The sequence below is a fragment of the Macrobrachium rosenbergii genome, chromosome 55, assembly GCF_040412425.1.
Source record: "Macrobrachium rosenbergii isolate ZJJX-2024 chromosome 55, ASM4041242v1, whole genome shotgun sequence".
Lineage (NCBI taxonomy): Eukaryota > Metazoa > Arthropoda > Malacostraca > Decapoda > Palaemonidae > Macrobrachium > Macrobrachium rosenbergii.
In genome coordinates this window covers 31,786,652-31,805,267 of record NC_089795.1, presented here as the reverse complement: position 1 = coordinate 31,805,267, position 18,616 = coordinate 31,786,652, and the positions used below count along the sequence as shown (strand labels likewise).

General features: G+C 34.9%; 1 protein-coding gene across 2 annotated transcripts in view; it reads left to right on the top strand.

Moving 5' to 3' along the window:
• Nucleotides 1–18,616, top strand: part of LOC136835923 (caldesmon-like) — a 633,290-nt gene that overhangs the window by 589,797 nt on the left and 24,877 nt on the right. The window contains exon 6 of one of the 2 annotated variants that reach the window (XM_067099791.1): nt 1,898–2,144. The exons of the other annotated variant lie outside the window; for it this stretch is intronic. Within the exon in view, the coding sequence (XP_066955892.1) occupies nt 1,898–1,901 (4 nt within the window). The 3' untranslated portion in view covers nt 1,902–2,144. Of the gene's footprint in view, nt 1–1,897; nt 2,145–18,616 lie in introns of those variants that run through there. 2 annotated transcript variants of the gene reach the window in all.

The following is an 18,616-nucleotide window of genomic DNA, read 5'->3' as shown; positions in this document are numbered from 1 at the left end:
AGCCTCCAAGGTACCAATCTTCAAATTTCATCACTGTCAGAAAACAAAATATTGATATTCAAATTGACGCATGCCCGAGGTAAAAGATATCAACTCCAATGGTGCTTATTTGGTTTTCATCAGAATCAGATAAATGTTAAATTTTGACCATTGGAATGACACGTAACCTCGAAAACAGGGCAAGGTTAAAAAAAAAGAAAAGAAAACCAGTAACTTCCAGTTGTCTGGAATTTTGCAGAGACCAGATACTGTAACTAAGTTTTTGAGCAAGAGAGAAAAAATTATATGTTTTTTAAAATTTCCATCTCTAAATTGACTTGTGATCTTGAAAAGGTTATATTTGTCATATGTGTGGAAAATAATTATCATCTCCAAGTTTCATCAAAACTACTGGAAAATTTTAACAATATAGTAATAATATAATAATAATATTACTTAATAATAATAATAATATTACTTTACGGCATAGTCGAATGCTAAAATAATTGCAGTAACAACAGTTCTTTATGCTTACTTTTTCTGTTCGCAGTAAAATTGTGGAGTAATGGATAAGACACTCAGCGCTAATGGTATAACTACGTCTTTAAATCATCGTTTGTAAATTCTTAAATTTAATCTTTTATTAGTGTGTCTGCAACTTACTGGTAATTGCTCCTATCTTAATGACTTTTCCATACACAGAGCCTCTCAGGTATTTTTCTTATTTCATCTGCAGTACATAATGGAAAACTGTCAGTATGTCACCTGACAGAATTATCATATAAAAGAAGAGGATACTTTAGAATATGTTAGGATTCCAGTATTGTACGTTTAGAAATTGCCGTTGCATGTAATCCTGTGCAGTTCGACTGTGTAAGTGATTATCTAACACATATATACAGTATACTGTCTGTGTTTACATATATATATATATGCATACGTATAAATATACATATACATTTTCGAGTCTTATGTATAAAGGGGTAGAGAAAAATGGCAGTTATGATTTTTAAGCAATAGTTTGACATTTGCTTAAGTCTGCAAATTTGCTAAGTTTAAGATATTTCTTGAATCGCCAAAATGATTTTGTAAGTAGTATCTTGATAGGAATCCCTATCGCCTGGTGTGATTCTGTAGCTTCAAGCTTTATTTCTGAATTTCCGTAATCCTCTTTGTATTTTATTATTTCTTTGTATCCACTTGTTAGATGTAATAATAGGTAGTGGGAAAATGCAGAATTTTAACTAATATATATACCTAAGGTTTTTTCTGTTATTGTAAGTATGGTTACGGTTACACCTGCATGACGATTCATATGGTTTCTAATGTTGTTTTACCTGTAACAGTCTTTTGGTGTGTTTTGTGAATTTTTATATTTTATTAGAAAGTATCTTCGCTTTAAGAACGGTACTATCTGCATATTAAGGAAAAGTACGTTTTGTATTAAGTTTTTTTTTGGTTAAAAGAAATAATGTAATTTTTTCAAACAAGCATTTATTTATCTGCAACAGCACGTTCAAAATAAATTTTTTTATTAGACTAAAAGATGTTCACATTAAACATATATTTTTAGGATTTTTTATTTTTGTGCAAAAACATTTTACAATATTTGCAAAGTATGTGCATATTAGCAACAGCACGTTCAAAATAACAGTACTTTTAGTAGAAGAAAACGATCGCTTGTTAAAGAGAGTAAATATTCACGTTAGCAAGGTCTTGTAATATAATAGTATTTTTTATTAGATGTAAAAGTTTAAATATAAAAAATCGGTCAAGTATGTATATAGCAACATCTCGTTTAAAATAACATTGTTTTTGAGTAGGAGAAAAGATGCTCCCTTTACAAAACGAGTAAACATTTCCATAGTAGCAAAGGACATTCAGAGTAAGATTTTCTAAATTTTCTTTTTTCTTTCAGGTGAGTAACCACGAGTCAAGAAGTTGACGAAAGGTCTTTTCTGCGCACACTGCTGGTATCGTATATTGCAATTCTCCCAAAACTTGTTAGGTAATATTGTTATTGTATGATGTAGCTTCCGAAAAATGTGCAATATTGAATACAGGGTGACACGATTGATAAATTAGGAATTTTATGGTGCTTGCTTTTTTGCCTACGATGATATGACAAAAAGCTACCTATTAACATAGGGTAATCTGGTATTACAAAAATGAGGAATCCGGCCTACTATTGAATTAGACTGATATGGGCGTTGAAATTTTATGGAACATGTTCCTGTTTTAAAGGCATTCTGACTATCTGCCATCTTTTAGGAGTTCTGGCTTTACTTGGCCATTTCATATATGTTTTCTTTTATCTGCCTTCGTATAGTAGTTCTGGCTTTATCTGCCATTTCACGGGGGTTTAAGCTTAATCTGTCGTCTTACAGGAATTCTGGCTTTATCTGCCATTTTACAGGAGTTACTGCTTATCTGCCATTTTATAGGCTTTCTGGCTTCTTCTGCTAGCTTGATGGAGTTCTGGCTTTATCTGCCATTTTATAGGAGTTCTGGCTTTATCTGCCATTTTATAGGAGTTCTGGCTTTATCTGCCATTTTATAGGAGTTCTGGCTTATCTGCCATCTTAATAGGAGCTCGAGCTTTTTATACAATTTTATTGGCGTTCTGGCTTTTATCTGCCAGTTTACGAGTCTGGCTTTAAGCTGCCATCTTGGAGGTCACCTATATCTGTATTAAGCTGATTCTGGCTTTTCGTCATTTTGTAGCAATTCTGGCTTCATCTCCCAACTTATGTTACTTATGGCCTTATTTGTCCTTTTATAGTTCTGGCTTTATTTGCCGTTCTATAGGAATTCTGTTATACACTTTTTTTTATAATTCTTACTTATATTCTTACTTATATCTCCTATATTATGTTTTTGGCTTTATATGCCACTTTACGGGAGTTCTAGCTTTTATTTGTCATCTTGAAGCTGTTCTCTCTTCTTCTGCCTTCCTAAATATGTTTAGGATGTACCTAACACTGACAGGTGTTCTGGCTTTTTCTGCCCTTTACCTTAGTGTTGGCTTTCTCTGCCATATTGAATTGATTTGGTCTTTTCTGTAATTTTGCTATAATTCCATGACAGAGATATTACACTTGTTTTAATTAAAAAAGTATTTCTAAAATATGTGATTCAGGCAGAAAGACTGAATTCAGTGGTGCGCACCTTTTAAAGGCGGTTCGTGCAAGAGATTTATTTTTATTTGTTCAAGGATTAATTCCTAAGGAAAGATCAGTAGATTTAACAGATCCACAATATTGAGCGCAACAGCAGAAATTGTGTGATAGCTTGGAGTAATGTTTTGGGAAATCTCTCAGTCAATATGCGGTAATGCATGAGGGCATTCATAACACTTGCATTCACGTAATAGTATGGTGATGCATGTAAGCATATGCTTAGTTTGCTGCATCTCGAAAGAGAGAACCGTATGTGTACCAGAGTTTTGTCCAGTGAGACAAGGTACTTTGTAACCTTATATTTATTCCTAGCTCCACTAGTATCTCTATCGTCCTGGTTGTTTGATTCTTAGAATTTCTATAAGCATATCACCCCATGGTTTTTGTACTAACACCCTCCTCCGAGGGTCCTTGTAGAACTAGTACAGCGCCCAATTCCATCCTTCCTTACCCTCAAACACACACGCGCGCGCGCGCACGCTCGCATAAGGGTCCTACTGCAGCATGTACTGAAAAGCTCCTGCAACGTATACCCGTCGCAGGGGACTGCATGGCCGAATCACTCTGTAAATATTTCGACGATAGACGGGGTACTGTAACTGGCGAGAGTTCTTTTTTTTTTTTTTTTTTTGTGGAGGGTGATTAAGGCTGAGCTGTATCATACTATTTGCGTACTTCCGTGCCTCGCATTTGGAAATCTTTGAAATAGAGTCCATGCGTTTCTGTTAGATGGCCTTAATTACAAGTAATGCGCAAAGTACGAGTTATTTGAAATGAGAATCGACAACAAACGTGCAGGGCACCTTGCCAAGTATGCCAACTCTTTTACTTGGCCGAGCTGTTCTCTCGACTCAAATACAGGGGCATTTTGTCTTGGCCAACATGTTTCTCTAGCAGGGGAGGGTTTTGTGCGATCGCTGCCGGTCACTGATCTTGTAAGCGTGATGTTAGACTATTTTATTTCGAGTGTATAGCTAAGGCTTTGTTATTTAGTATTAATTAATATATGAGTAGTAGTACCGGGCTTATGGCCTAGCTACATGCTTTGACAGCCAACACTATCAAGTCGTTTAGGTGACGGGATGGTGTGGGAGTTGAAAGATGGTCGTCGGTTGGTTATTTTATGCACGATAAAAAAAAACTCTCTCTCTCTCTCTCTCTCTCTCTCTCTCTCTCTCTCTCACACACACACGCATTGTTATTAGTGTTGTTTTTTGTTGCTAGAGTAAATGTTTAGAGCGATAAATACTATTATCTTTCAAGGACACTATATGATCTTTGCACAGCAGGGATGAAGTGGCGCTGAACATACTGCAGATATATATATATATATATATATATATATATATATATATATATATATATATATATATATATGCGTGTGTGTGTGTGTGTGTGTGTGTGTGTATAACTCTGCTGTAGGCAGTGTAACGTAAGAATAATTGCTTAAGATCTAACATTTCAGTGACATAATGGAAATGACGCAGCACAAGATGACAAGTCTTACCTGTGTGTGAGATTAAATCACAAAGTAATTTGTTTCATTTTCAATTAATTTAATTTTTAAAATTTTAACTCAATTTTGTATGATAGAAGAATCGGTGTATAGAATGAAAAAATGTTAAAGTAGTTCATTCATTATGCTTGAATACCTTTTGTACATGAAATTTGTTTTTATTCTCTGCTGTAGTTCACTGCATCTTCGGAGTTTGTTCTTTCCACGGAAAGGCAGGAAGTTTACTGCTCCCTTCATTTTATTTTTCCTTTTTTAGTTGAACTAAATAAGGACGTAAGGCTAGGTCGTCCGTTACAGGTTAACGTTTAGATACTTATATGTGTTGCACAGTGCAGTGGTGCAGAAAATAATGATTGAATCGAATTATCTATTTTCTTCCCTGTATTTCACTAAATAATTGACCATGGACAATGTATTCAAATGTTTATTTTTTATTCGCTGTCTCCTGTCGGAAGATAAGCTTTTCTAGCGTTTTTTTAGCTTGTTAATTCTCATGAGCAATTACTCAAAATAGTAGTGAAAGTTGTTAAATTCTCTCAAGCATCTGTTTGCCATATTTAGGAGATTCCATAACAACGTACAACTTCATGTTTTAGTACTGTATGAAAGTTTGGCAATCTCTCTCTTTCTGAATTGTATTGCATACAGTGTTTCTTGATTGAGATGTATACTTTACGTTTAAGGTTGTAATTAACTCTTCTTGAGGGTCATGTGTTTGCTTACGGTTGTTAATGATGAACACACGCACATATATATTATATATATATATGTGTGTGTGTATGTATTTATGTATGTATGTGTGTATGTATAAGGTGCTGAGATTGATTCTAAATCTCAGAATACCCCAAAGACCACACTTTGCAAGTTCAAGGCTCAGAAACTCTGTGATCACCACTCCGCGTAAGGTAATTACTTTTGAGATGATCTGGCAGCTACAAACAGTTGCTCAAATACTACAATTAAGAAGACTTTACTGAAAGGAAGCAAGGGGGGATTGGAAGCTATGAAACTATCCGAATAAAGTTCAGTAAGTGAGATTTCTCTAGTTCAAGGTTGTTGAAAGTTTTTTGTTTCCTCTCTGAAGTGTAATTATTTTCCATAATGACAAAAATAAATGGTACCCTCTCATTGCCTTGCTTTCATGAAGATGAATTGACTGTTTATCTGGCGGTAAAGGTGACTTCTTGTCTGTTTACTAACGAATTAAGCATATGCCGACATCGCCTTTCGAGACATTAATTAGATGGGCTGAGTAAATCTTTTAGTTTGGACAAGAGTCTGACAAACAAATTTATCATTTATTCATTGTAAGAGATTTCACGATAATTCTCAGGTTATAGATGAAGTAATCTTGCTGTGCACTGAGGTTTTTTAATAAAATTAATGTGGTTTTCAACATAGCGATTTAAACTTAGAATATTGCATTATGGACTCTATGAGGTGAGTTTTAATACAAGGACAATTTCAGTTTTGTCAGTAATTTATTATGAAAATTACTGATTAATTCAGTTTTAAAATATTTGACTTTTGTATGCCCTTTTCTTTGCAGGAACCGAAGTGAGACCTTTGTTTGAATAATTAATAAAATACCAGCTAAGAGCTTTGGACAAGTTGGTCCTTTTTATTTGAAGATCACGAGGTAGTTGGTAAACTTTTACCGTGCGTTTAGCTAACGCGGTTACATTTTTAGACTTCAGTATTAGGTCACATTCCCACCCAGTAAGGGAGTTGAAGGAAATTGCTTTAACTTGGTATATGTAACCCCCAAATTATTCAGTGTAATTGTTGAGTTTCAGGTTAATTTTCTCGAGGCATAGTGGATGAAAGGAACTGTTTAGGAGATTTGTCTGTAATGGGACAATTTCGGCATATTATTCAGTGATTTTGAAGGTAACTCTTGTTTCTGAAAGTGAAGTGTATTTTAAAATAATTGAAAGTTTGTGAAATGTGGATAATTGTAAATAATTTAAAACAAAAAAGAAGTTAAATAGTGTTATAAGGTGGTCTGGTCACTCCTTCATTTCTGTCTGAAATCAGTTCTATCCGATGCTTCCTGTAGGTCTGTGTATATCACCGCCGACTGTTTCCTTTACATTTAAACTTCTCACACGAAACTCTTTATCGACAGACATGCCATCCGTTTACCCTGTTCCCTGTCTAAATCCACACAGTTCTTCAATACAGTTTTCCTGCTATACTAAGTAGTGTTATGCCCTTGGTCAGCCACAAAAACATTCCTTCACCCCTGTAATGCAGCCTCTTCTTTGAAATCCCACCAACTCTGGTTTCTCTTCATTCTTCACCCTTTTATGCCCTCAGTAGTAACTTGGACAAGCTTCTCAAAATTAAACTAGCCCTTTCCACTCTTGCATCTTTCAGCTTTGCATCGCTTCTTTTTTCACATTCAGCAGCAACTCAAAATACTGAATCCATCGACCTAGGACTGCACTCTTCGGACAGCGTCCCTCCAATTGTGTCTCGTTCTTCGATTCGTTTGGGTATTAAATTTTTTGCGCTGCATTTACTTCCTGGTAAAACCACTTGATCTCACAAAAGTCCATGTCTTTTTCCTTCTACCCTTATTTTTATTTCATGTCTTCTTTTTCTCTCGACCTTTTTCCATCCTATCTATCTTCTGCTATTCCAGTATACAATCTCCCCTTTTGTCTTTGAATAAACGTTTTCCTCATCCCACTACTCATTTTGCTTATTCCCTCTTCCCCTGTCCTAAACCGAAAAGCACTCCCATTCCGGAATTTTACACACTTCTCGTACTCTTTCCTCTTGGATGTCTAACTCTAGCCCTTTTTGATACATTTTCTCCTTACAAGCTCTCCTTACTTCTTCTTCGTCAAACTCCCTTGTCATAATTACCTTAACATCTGTATTTTCCCTATTTCCCTTCCAACTTGACATTCCATTTATCTTCATTTTTGATACACAACCCTTGCAAAGAATTTGTTAAAGTCTTCCCCGTCATTTTCTCTTTCTAAAGTGCGCTTTTGTATACCTCATTTTAGTAACCATGTGTTCCAATATTCACATCGTTTTAATTACCACCACTATTCTCAGAGAAACGCTTGGATTGAAGGGCAAAATTATAGGCTAAAAGCGTGAGTCCAGAACGAAACGTACCATGGTTTATGCTTGCAGTACTGGTTGGGCATAATGAAGAGAAATCAGTGAAAGTTAATTTGATTATATATATATATATATATATATATATATATATATATATATATATATATATATATATATATATATATATATATATATATACATATACATTATATATATATATTATATGTATGTATGTATGTATGTGTGTGTATATATATATATATATATATATATATATATATTATACGTTTGTATATCTTATATATGTATGTATATATATGTGTGTAATTATAGTTTAGAGAGACAGGCGGGGGTGCAAAACCGCGGATATGTCGGTGGAAGGGTTATGATTTCCCACTATCCAAAGATCCCATGTCAATGAAACGTGTATTAGTAATGAAGCTCGGGTAGTGTCTGTAATTCATGGGATTGCAACCAAAGACTACAACTTTTATTTTGGCAAAGTACTTCTACGGTGTGATAACTTGGCAGTGCGATACTACAATACTGGTCAGTTTTAATTAGATACCTGGTACAAGTACGCCAGGTCCCCCGAGGCCCAAGGTTCTTCTCAATACCCTTGTCTTACTCATCTGTTCACGTTTAGCTGTGTAACGTGGTTCTGGGTGTTTTTAAGACAGTGGTGTGCCATGAAAATATATTGTCATTTTATGCATAACATCAATTCGGCATTAGCTCAAAGTGAATGGCAATTGTATGCAACTATTAAAATACAATTTAAAACGAGATTCTTTATAATCAAACCTCGAAATATCGAGTGCTAAACAAGAATTGCTACTTATTACAGGCAACAACCTACCATGCATTTAATTTACAACTATTGTTAATAATTGCTCACTGAGCTTTAAAGGAATGTGACCATACCTTTCCGTCCTCGATCGGAAATCGAATTGCACTCTTCTTTTCGACTTCGAGGGGCCTTGCCACTTGCCAACTATGCCCCCCATCCATACACTGTACAGTGATCTGTAATGACACTGTAATCTGCAATAATAGACTTGTTAAAGGTTTTCTGATAGCAGACAAACTTTTCATTATTAATACAGTCATTCGTTTGATCATCGTATAGAGCTATGAAAATGACATTCCGCTGAGGCTGTAAGTGGAAATCAGAAGCAGATGGCCAGCTAATGGAAGAACTGTACAGATAATACCAATTATGTCATCATTAAGAGACATTATTATTATTATTATTATTATTATTATTATTATTATTATTATTATCATTATTATTATTATTATTATTATTACTGGAACAATTTCAGATGTAGTCCTTGGGTAACGAAGAACGAATATTTTGTCCACTAATGCCAAAATTATTAATGAAATATACGCTGTACTTGTAATGAAATATCCTAATTTTCAGTACATTATTGAACAAGTTTCCACTAAACAGAATGCAAATATGTAAAAAAATAACAGAGCAAAGAGAAGAAAATATAGTAAAATACATAAGAATATGATATTTAAACAGCTGACCATAGATACAAATTAAGTAAACTTTAAAGAAACTCCATGTGCATGTGAATTTTTTCTGTGCCTGCATGTGTAAGAGAGAGATAGGGAGAGAAGATGCTTGGATCATATGTAGTGTATGTTACTGGTACTGGAAGGTTGGTATGTATTAAACAAAGACAAAATGCTTATGTGACCTCTTACACAACTTATTTTGAACACTGCGTTTGTTTTTTAAACAAGTAAACTATACACAATAGATTTGATTGTGAGAGAGGGAGAGGGAAAGAGACATCTCTGGTGGGCCGTGCCAATCAGTTCACAGTTTGATGGAGAGATTTATGTAAGATTCATTATTCCTCCTCATACTTGGCGCTCGCAGTGCCAACAAAGCTATCCCGTTTCTTTATAAATCAGTTCAGGATTTGTAGGTAATGCATTCTCTGTAATGTGTGATTCATAAATTATGGCAGGTCGAAAATAACGAAAACTCTTCGGATATATTCTGTTAATTTACTTTGCGAATGTGTCAGCGTGCAGGTCAATGGTAGGTTTGTTTGACCTTGAGTGAGAGCACGTTTATCATCATCACCGTTCTAGGAGCAGTAGTAGCAGCATTAGTGGTGGTGGTAGCTGTAGTAGTAGTAAAAAGAGCCTTTTATTTCAAAAGTTAGTAAACAAATCTTACTTCTACGAGGTAATTCTTCATCTTGAGCGTGTAAAATACCAGTTGTGAAGGTGATTCTATTTTTAAATCTCATCATGCTTTTATCGGCAAACGTAATTCTAAAAGTATATTTGAAACCATTGTAAATAGACTGAAGACTTGAACTTACTTGACTCTCTTCCGTATTTCTCTAGTCGCTCATGATAAAATGGTCGGGTAACGTGTTAATGCTTTTTTATTTATCTGTGTAATTCATTTATATTTTGTGTAAACTGACAGTCGTTAACTTGATTTATTGAAGGAAGAGGGAAGGATTTGTTGGAAAATTAATTCTATTATATTATATATATATATATATATATATATATATATATATATATATAATATATATATATATATATATATATATATATATATATATATATATACTGTATATATATATATATATATGTTGTATAAATAATGTAAGCAGCACTATTGGATAATTTGGTGGCTTTTCTTAAATGTGAAACTTTTTTAGCCTTGGAAAATTTAATATATATATTTCAGTTAGGACTGAAGACAGAATTAAATATATTCGTCAGATAAACGATTTCCCCATTTTTCTGAGATATTTTCATAATCCGTCACATTTAAGAATTTTCGCTACATACATTAAATGTCGAAAGCACATATACGTTCGAACATCGTGCAAATTCTGTTTTCCGATATACTCGGAATTTCCTCCTCAGCGGACAGTGATGGAATGTAGAAAAAATGCAGTAATTCAACTCGGCAGTTTGCCGATATTCACGCATGGTCCCCCTCCGAAATGTTATTCTGAAGATACTCTTCTTCCTTCATTCTCATTACCTATCAACTTCTCAGTCAAAACAAAAACATGCCTCATATATGAAAGTCATGAAAGGCCTTAGCCATCCCAAAAATCCTTATTCCCTTTAGGTAAATTAGGATTGGCCGGCTGTAGACAAAGCAGAGACAACATTTTACATCCGTTGTTGTCATGATAAGATCAAAGAACGGTTTCGCCTTTGGTGACCCCGATCTCTAATGCATAAAGGATAGAAACAATCGGGTTTTCTGATCAGTCACTCAAAGGATGCAGCGCGACCAGTATGCAGGACTGCATCGCGCCTCCAGGACCTGCGTGTGTGACATGTCTCACTTGGCTACTTTGAGGATGTAAAATGATAAACAATGTTAGAATATTTCATGTAAGATTTTCCAACACTTCATTTCTTCACTTCCAAAACTAAAAAGTTGTGTTAAACTACAACTAATTCACCAGTATTTGTTTATTTCTTTCTCTTCTCTAAATTGATATCGCTGAGTAATCTCAGTACTTCGTACGGCTGAAGAACCTCGCGTGCTACTGCTTTAGTAAATCCATCTAAGCGCGTAGAACATTGTGTATTTATATCACAGGTATATGGTGTGCCAATTGTGGACATATAGGAAAAGTCCTTACAAAGGGACAGATATTTTATTTGACTGATGAAAGACCATATGGAGGGAATTTTTGGAAAGGTTCAAAACAGGGTGATAGTATCTACAATTAGCGTTACACAATTATTCTTTATATCAGTCCAGTGTGATGACTGGAGAGTAAATCTTTATTTGGCATATTCAGATTATATTGGCTTTATTAATATATAAACATCCCATAAAAGCACTTATTTCGTTGAAAAGCCATTTCGCTTAAACAATTGTGTTCCGACTGAATTTTGATGTTTATTAGCTTTTCTTCATTTCCAATTATGTAATGATTCTTAATGACTCCATCTTGCGATTACGTCTAATTGTCTTTGGTAGTCTTTGCAATTCACAGTACTCCATATGCACTAGTGAATTACTAGGATGTGACTGTGACTCCAGGGAATTTTAATGATGATCTCGATCAGTAACTTTTTTTTAGATAGAATTAATTTCTCCTTGTTGTTATAAAATCACAGCTGAAGTTTCTTCACGTAGCCTACAGCAGTCAGACCCAAATGTGTTAATTTCAGTGCTATTTGATTTTCTTTCATGACCTTGAGGAAAGAAAGACCTTGACAGATAATGCTATGCGCATGCGAGTGACGTTTATGCAGCTCCGTTATGCGGCCGGAAACAATCGAGATTGCCCTTTAAGTACCAAACTCCACCGGAAGTAAAGACGGGTAGGCTTATGTCCAGGAATGGAAGCCTGTAGCCAAATTGGACTGCATCTTTATGTTAAACACCCTCTCTCTCTCTCTCTCTCTCTCTCTCTCTCTCTCTCTCTCTCTCTCTCTCTCTCTCTCAAATTCCTTCACATTAAAGCTATTTTTTTATTAACTATGTTCGGTGATGGAGAAGCTTAGCTACAGCGAAATTAATCGTCACTGCGGACACTTATGTCTACAAAGACTTTAATGATCGTATTATACCATTTACCGAAAATTATTATTTAATTTTTAAAATAAAAACAGTGGGGAATTAAACAAATGAACTGTTTCGTAATCGGTAGAACAAGAAAAAAAATTGGAAAACGTAAATTTGAGGAACTGTATCAAAATTTGGTATTGTTTAAACCTTAGAAATTAGGAAGAGCTTGAGAAAAGAAACACATTGATACCCTTTCTGCTGCACTTTCATACGTGTAAATAAAAAAAAAAGATAATGCCAGCACAGCAAGTACTAATAGACGCATTCATTCACATACGTTATATATATATATATATATATATATATATATATATATATATATATATATATATATATATATATATATATATATATATAGTATATATATATATATATATATATATATATATATATATATATATATATATATATATATATATATATATATATATATATATACATAGACAGTGTATATATATATTATATAATATGTATATCTGTATGTATATATATATATGTATATATATAATGTTTTTGTTTACATGCATGTGTTCAAGATTAAGAACGAGATGGCATGAAAAACTAAGTTCAAATAGGGAGTGCGCGTAACCGAGTGTAACAACATTGTGTGTGTAGGGGAGGTCTGGATGAGAACGCTTCCATAAAACATGGGCTGTTGGAATAAACGATTCATTAGAGGAAAATGGAAAGAAGTGACAGGAATGATTATAGTGCCATAACAATACTTAGTACGAACCGGAAGTTTAGGTAGAGGTTTTGATTGTGAAAGACAGATGACAAAAGCATTGATATGGACAGAGCACTATGAAAATAAAGATGGCTACCTCAGTATTAGTAAAGATAGTTGTCATGATACTGATAGGTCTTGTGCATAGGTTCGGCTAGAAAAAGGCATTTGTGTCGATCTTTCAAAATCTATTATGATATAGTAAGCAAATTTGCAATCATGTTGCAGTCATTTTGCAGTGTGATCCTTGTTTTACATATACGCTTTGCCTGTGGAAGCTTTACTAAATGAATTAATTAGGACCGTAAAACCTTGAGTTTGACGGAGTCTCAGAATTTCTTATTATAGTCCCTGCAAAAACTTGTAGTTCACCTTGACAATTGTAACAGCTATATTTATATAGTTTGCTGACACTTCGACGCTGGCAGATGTTATTAACACAACGACCTTTAGAAGTAACTCGGGCTTTGCTTTGAGAACTTGACGCTTTAGAACAGCAGCATATGCGAGGAGCACTACGTATCACATCAGCTGTGACGAATAGGCCAAAGGAATAAAAGAGAAGATAGCAGTCGAAGGTTTCTGGGGTTTAATAGTGGGCTCAGTTTGCGTTTTTCATCGTGACACGTAATGTCTACTAAAAAAAAAACCCTCAAGGCTATAAGAATGTGCGCGCGCAAGCTCTCTCCGCTGAGCATTGTCTTGTATTTATATTGTCATGACGTAGAGGAGGGAGATGTTGCCAGATACATTACAGACTTGGCTCACCTCCATTAGACTTCTGGGAAAGATATGCTGGGAATCTTTCTCACTTCAACGTCTCTTACGGTATGAGGCATAGGGTGAATGCAGTAACGTTTGTTGATTGGCAGTACTTCGTGTGTTGCCTTCTCTTCAAGTTGAGCGTTTTGTATTCTTCAGTTCGGTCAGAACAGAGGATTTGATGTGATAAGGAATGAACGCTTTACTGTGGAAAATCGCTCATGATATCACTAACTGAAAGCGAGTGCATACCGTTTGTATACTTCTGAGAAGAAGACGTCAAGAGACCTGACGTTGAGGCAAAAAATGAAGCTATTGCTTACAAAAGCAATCATTCACCCAGCGAAAACTTCTCAGAACCTGTCACTTAACGAGCAATTAAGACTTTAACAACACTGAAGTTTGTCCTTTTTGATTTCCCGTTTTCTATTCAATTTGAAAATGAGCACGGCATAGCAATTCTTGGCAGAAGTTGGACTCGCCGTGGCCTGGTGACCAGAATTCAGAGGAGTTTAAAAAAAGTTACATAGCTAGGTATAACATACTTCATATTTTTATCGGGAGTATTCCTCTTGCATATGTTAAGTTCGCTCCGTTCTCAGCGATTCGTCGTTCACATACGTAAACAATAAAATAGGTTGAAAAGAGAGGTTGCCACAAACACGCAAGATGTAATAATATATGTCGTTGCACATGCAGGTGCATTATTCTTTGTAAACTACTCATTATGTAAATGTTAAATGCTTACACCGGTTTAACATTCCAAAAACCTTTTATTTTACGCTTTTGATGACCAAATAAACAGTGAAATAGGTCGTTACTTGACTGTGGTTGCTTGCAAAATGAAGATGGGCATGTAGATATTTCTTCCCCCAAGGATTTTTACATATAGATACAATGTGTATCTATCTAGCTGTTATATATATGTGTATATATTATATATATACAGGGTGTTTCGAAATTAGAGCCCCCTCCTTCTACAAGTTAAAAAAAGTTAAGTATACCTTAGTTTTACCAGACCACTGAGCTGATTAACAGCTCTCCTAGGGCTGGCCCGAAGGATTAGACTTATTTTACGTGGCTAAGAACCAATTGGTTACTTAGCAACGGGACCTACAGCTTATTGTGGAATCCAAACCACATTATAGCGAGAAATGAATTTCTATCACCAGAAATAAATTCCTCTAACTCTTCATCAACCGGCTGGGGAGTTGAACTCTGGCCCATCGAATGACAGTCTGCAGCTCTACTGACTCACCCAACGAAGAGCTCCCCTCCTCCTACAGCACAAACTAAAATTGATATGGACAAAAACAAAAGTAATTCAGAACAGATATTTAAGTTTCTCTCTGAGTATTTAATATTTTGTGTGGCCTCCATCTGCCTGTACCAGAGCGTGCATTCTTGAGGGGTATGATTTCAGCAAATTACAAAAAACTGAGACTCAAACTCCATTTCCATGAGCACTTCGGTCACCTCTCTTTGCAGGTCGTCGAGGCTTGGTATACCATCATAGTTCACTGTGCATGCTTCAACATGATCCTTTAAGATACTACCAATGTTTCCACACACATTAAGGTCAGGGGAGCTACGTGGAAATTCACTTGATGAGAAGAAATCAATACCACTTGTTTCGAAGCAGCTCCTGTGTCTGAAGAGCCTTGAAACATGGTGCCTTGTCATGCAAAAATGTGACTTCTTCAACAGATAACACATTTTCAGGATGTTTGAAGAAAGGAAATACTCCACCGGTAAGCACAGTTTCTCTGACGTATTTGCCATTCCATGACTGTCCTTTTTCTTTGATGATCCACATTAACCGTTTGGCTGTGAAACAGTAAAAATTCCCAGATGTTCAGGAAATTTTCACAACTTGGCGATGAGAATGCGTCATGCTGATGTTATCAACTTTGCAGCCTAAAATGATGTCATTTTTATAATTTGGCTTCCTGACTGTGTAAATGAAGAATTCATCTGATGCGGCAACATGAAGAAAGTCAGCTTCATCCCAATCTTTAAGAAATGAACGGTCTTCTCTCTGTTGCTGAGTGATGTTGGGCTTGCTGATAACATGAAATGGCTTGATACCAGATTTTTTCAACTCATGATATACAGCACTATAACTTCTCTTCTTTCCCCTTTTTGTTTCTAATTCAAGCGCCAATTTACATAAAGACTTTCTTGGTCTACCCACTGCCTCAGCTACGATGTCTTTTGACTCCTGAGAAAGGACTTCAGGCCTTTCAAGATTCTCACTCTTTTCGTGATGACAGTCAAATGGATTTTTGTTTCAGTTTCTTTTAACAGAAGATTCATCTCTTTTAATGTATTTAGCTATCCAGGAACGTGAAATGAAGGATGCGCCAGCATCCTTTGCCTCTCTGAAGGTTATAGCCCGGATTCGGTCAATTCATCTGATTTCCTCTGAGTCGTTAGCCATGGCTGTATCTAACTCCGTCACTCAGTCTGAAAATATACGAAAAAATGGAAAATAGCTTAATATAAATTTAAAATAATGTACTTGGAGATAGGCTATAGCAGGAAACTTCATAACTTTCCATTTGTTCTGTGGAGATGGAGGGGCTCTAATTTGAAACACCCAGTATATATATATATATATATATATATATATATATATATATATATATATATATATATATATATATATATATACATACATACATACATACACACACACACCCACAAATGCTTCTCGGGCAAAGTTTTTCTCCTATGCAATTTTCATTAAATTTTATGGCTAATTGTTTATTAATCAGCGTTCTATTCAGTTTCTGTATTTTCTTTTTGAGTATTATTATCCATAAAGAAAATAGAGAAGTTGAATGGAAAGCTGATAGATAATCAATTAGCCATAATACATACATACATACATATATATACAGTATATATATACATATATAATGAGTGATTACTTGTGCTCAGAAACTTCACTAAAGACTAGGAGAATATACTGCTATCAAGTCCTCCAGAAAATTCTACTGCATTTAAGCAGTCCAGTAAAATACATCTTAGTATTGCAATGACCTCATTCTCTAAATATTTGTTTGGGCAGGAAATTCCTTTGGAGTTCAGCTAGTGTGAAAATTTCTACAATGGTACCAAACTGTTATTATATATCAAAGAGCTGCACTTTGTTTGCGGATATAATTTGACTATAACGTCTTATGCTTGCATGAAAAAGGTTATGCTCCTCTGTACAGGAATTGTGTAGTAGTGAAACGTGGAGTTCTTATCCTGTAGACTGTACAGACATCGATAAATGCTGTATATGGATACATATTTTATCATGATAATAAATTCGAATGATAAATAAAAGAAGCTTTCACCTACCGTGGCTAGATTCGTAACAACGCATAAGAGGTTCCAGAGAGGACGCAGTAACATACGTTGCTGAAGCCTGCTACGAAAGGTGAAAGCTGCTTCGTCAGTTCTTCAATCGTATATAAGGTTGTGATATGCGTATCCAAAAAATGCGAGGAAGTTAAGGGTTTGAGAAATCTTAAAACTACTCTCATATCTGTTAAAGGTGACCTTTAGATTATATATATAAGGATACACAGTAGGAGTGTAAATTTTGTACGACAAGACCATAGTAGAAATGGAAAAATGAAGGTAAGTATATCTAATAACTCGAAAGATGGATATCGAAGTAAACTCATATTCTGGGTTTTGATTATTGTAACACACATCGATAATAGACGTTTGCTTATAACGTTTTACTTCGAGCCTAGGCTTGAACAGAGATAAAAGGTTACCCGTCCCATTGGCCTTTTGCTCTAAACAAATACAAATGGGGTATTCATAAAGTTTTAGGCTGTGGAATTGTGTTGTATTTTTCAATGTTATTTGTAAATGGTGCGTTATCTGGTGGCCTTTTAATGCTTCTGAAAAATATTCAGTGAGCAAGTTGGAGTTTCAGTCAGATGGCATCAGAATACGCTCGAATCGCATTGATAACTATCAATGTAAAATAGAAAACTGAAAACCAAAGGTTTGTTACTGCAGAATTTGATTTATCAACGTACTTTTTCGAGATGTTCGAAAACACGATTAAAAAACAATGTTACTCTCCATTAGTTGAATGCCTTCCCAGTGATAATAAAGAAGAGGAAATGTTTAGAAAAGCAGAAGTAGCCAAAATTAATGTGGGAAAGTAATCAATTGTTTCAGAATATTTTTCATCTTTTTTGTGTTGCTGAAAGGGAATCGTTAGTTTTAACTTGTATTGTTGGTCCTCTCTTTTATAGGCACAATCTTCGTTGGGCGGCGTCTTTTGCAACAGGATATTACTACAACAAAATAATAGTGTTTATTTCGGTTTAGCTTTTCCATAAATGCTGCAATAATATTTTAATTCTGTAGATAGTATGAGTAGTGTATGATTTACATCAGTAGGATAAACTTTAATTCCATTCAGACTTACTGATATTATCGTTTGAAATACATGGTACCTCTATATTTTCTTAGAATCTAAAAGCCTTGAATCATTTGGTGAAAGTGTCAGCGGTTTCTGCTGCTTTACGATGCTTGTTGAGATAATTCTTCTGTTTCGTAGTGATCCAGCGAGTTTCAGCATTGGATTTATTTTTCCCAACATGGGTTCCACATATCACTGAAAAAATATTAGAGAGTCTTCGTTTAATTTCATAATTTCAATTGCATTGTTTTCAGTAGAAGATATATCCCAAATGATTTCCCGTAGAAAATAGTAAAAGTGCGGCTGGTAAGGTACTCTCACAGACTGGAACTCATGTTAGAATTTT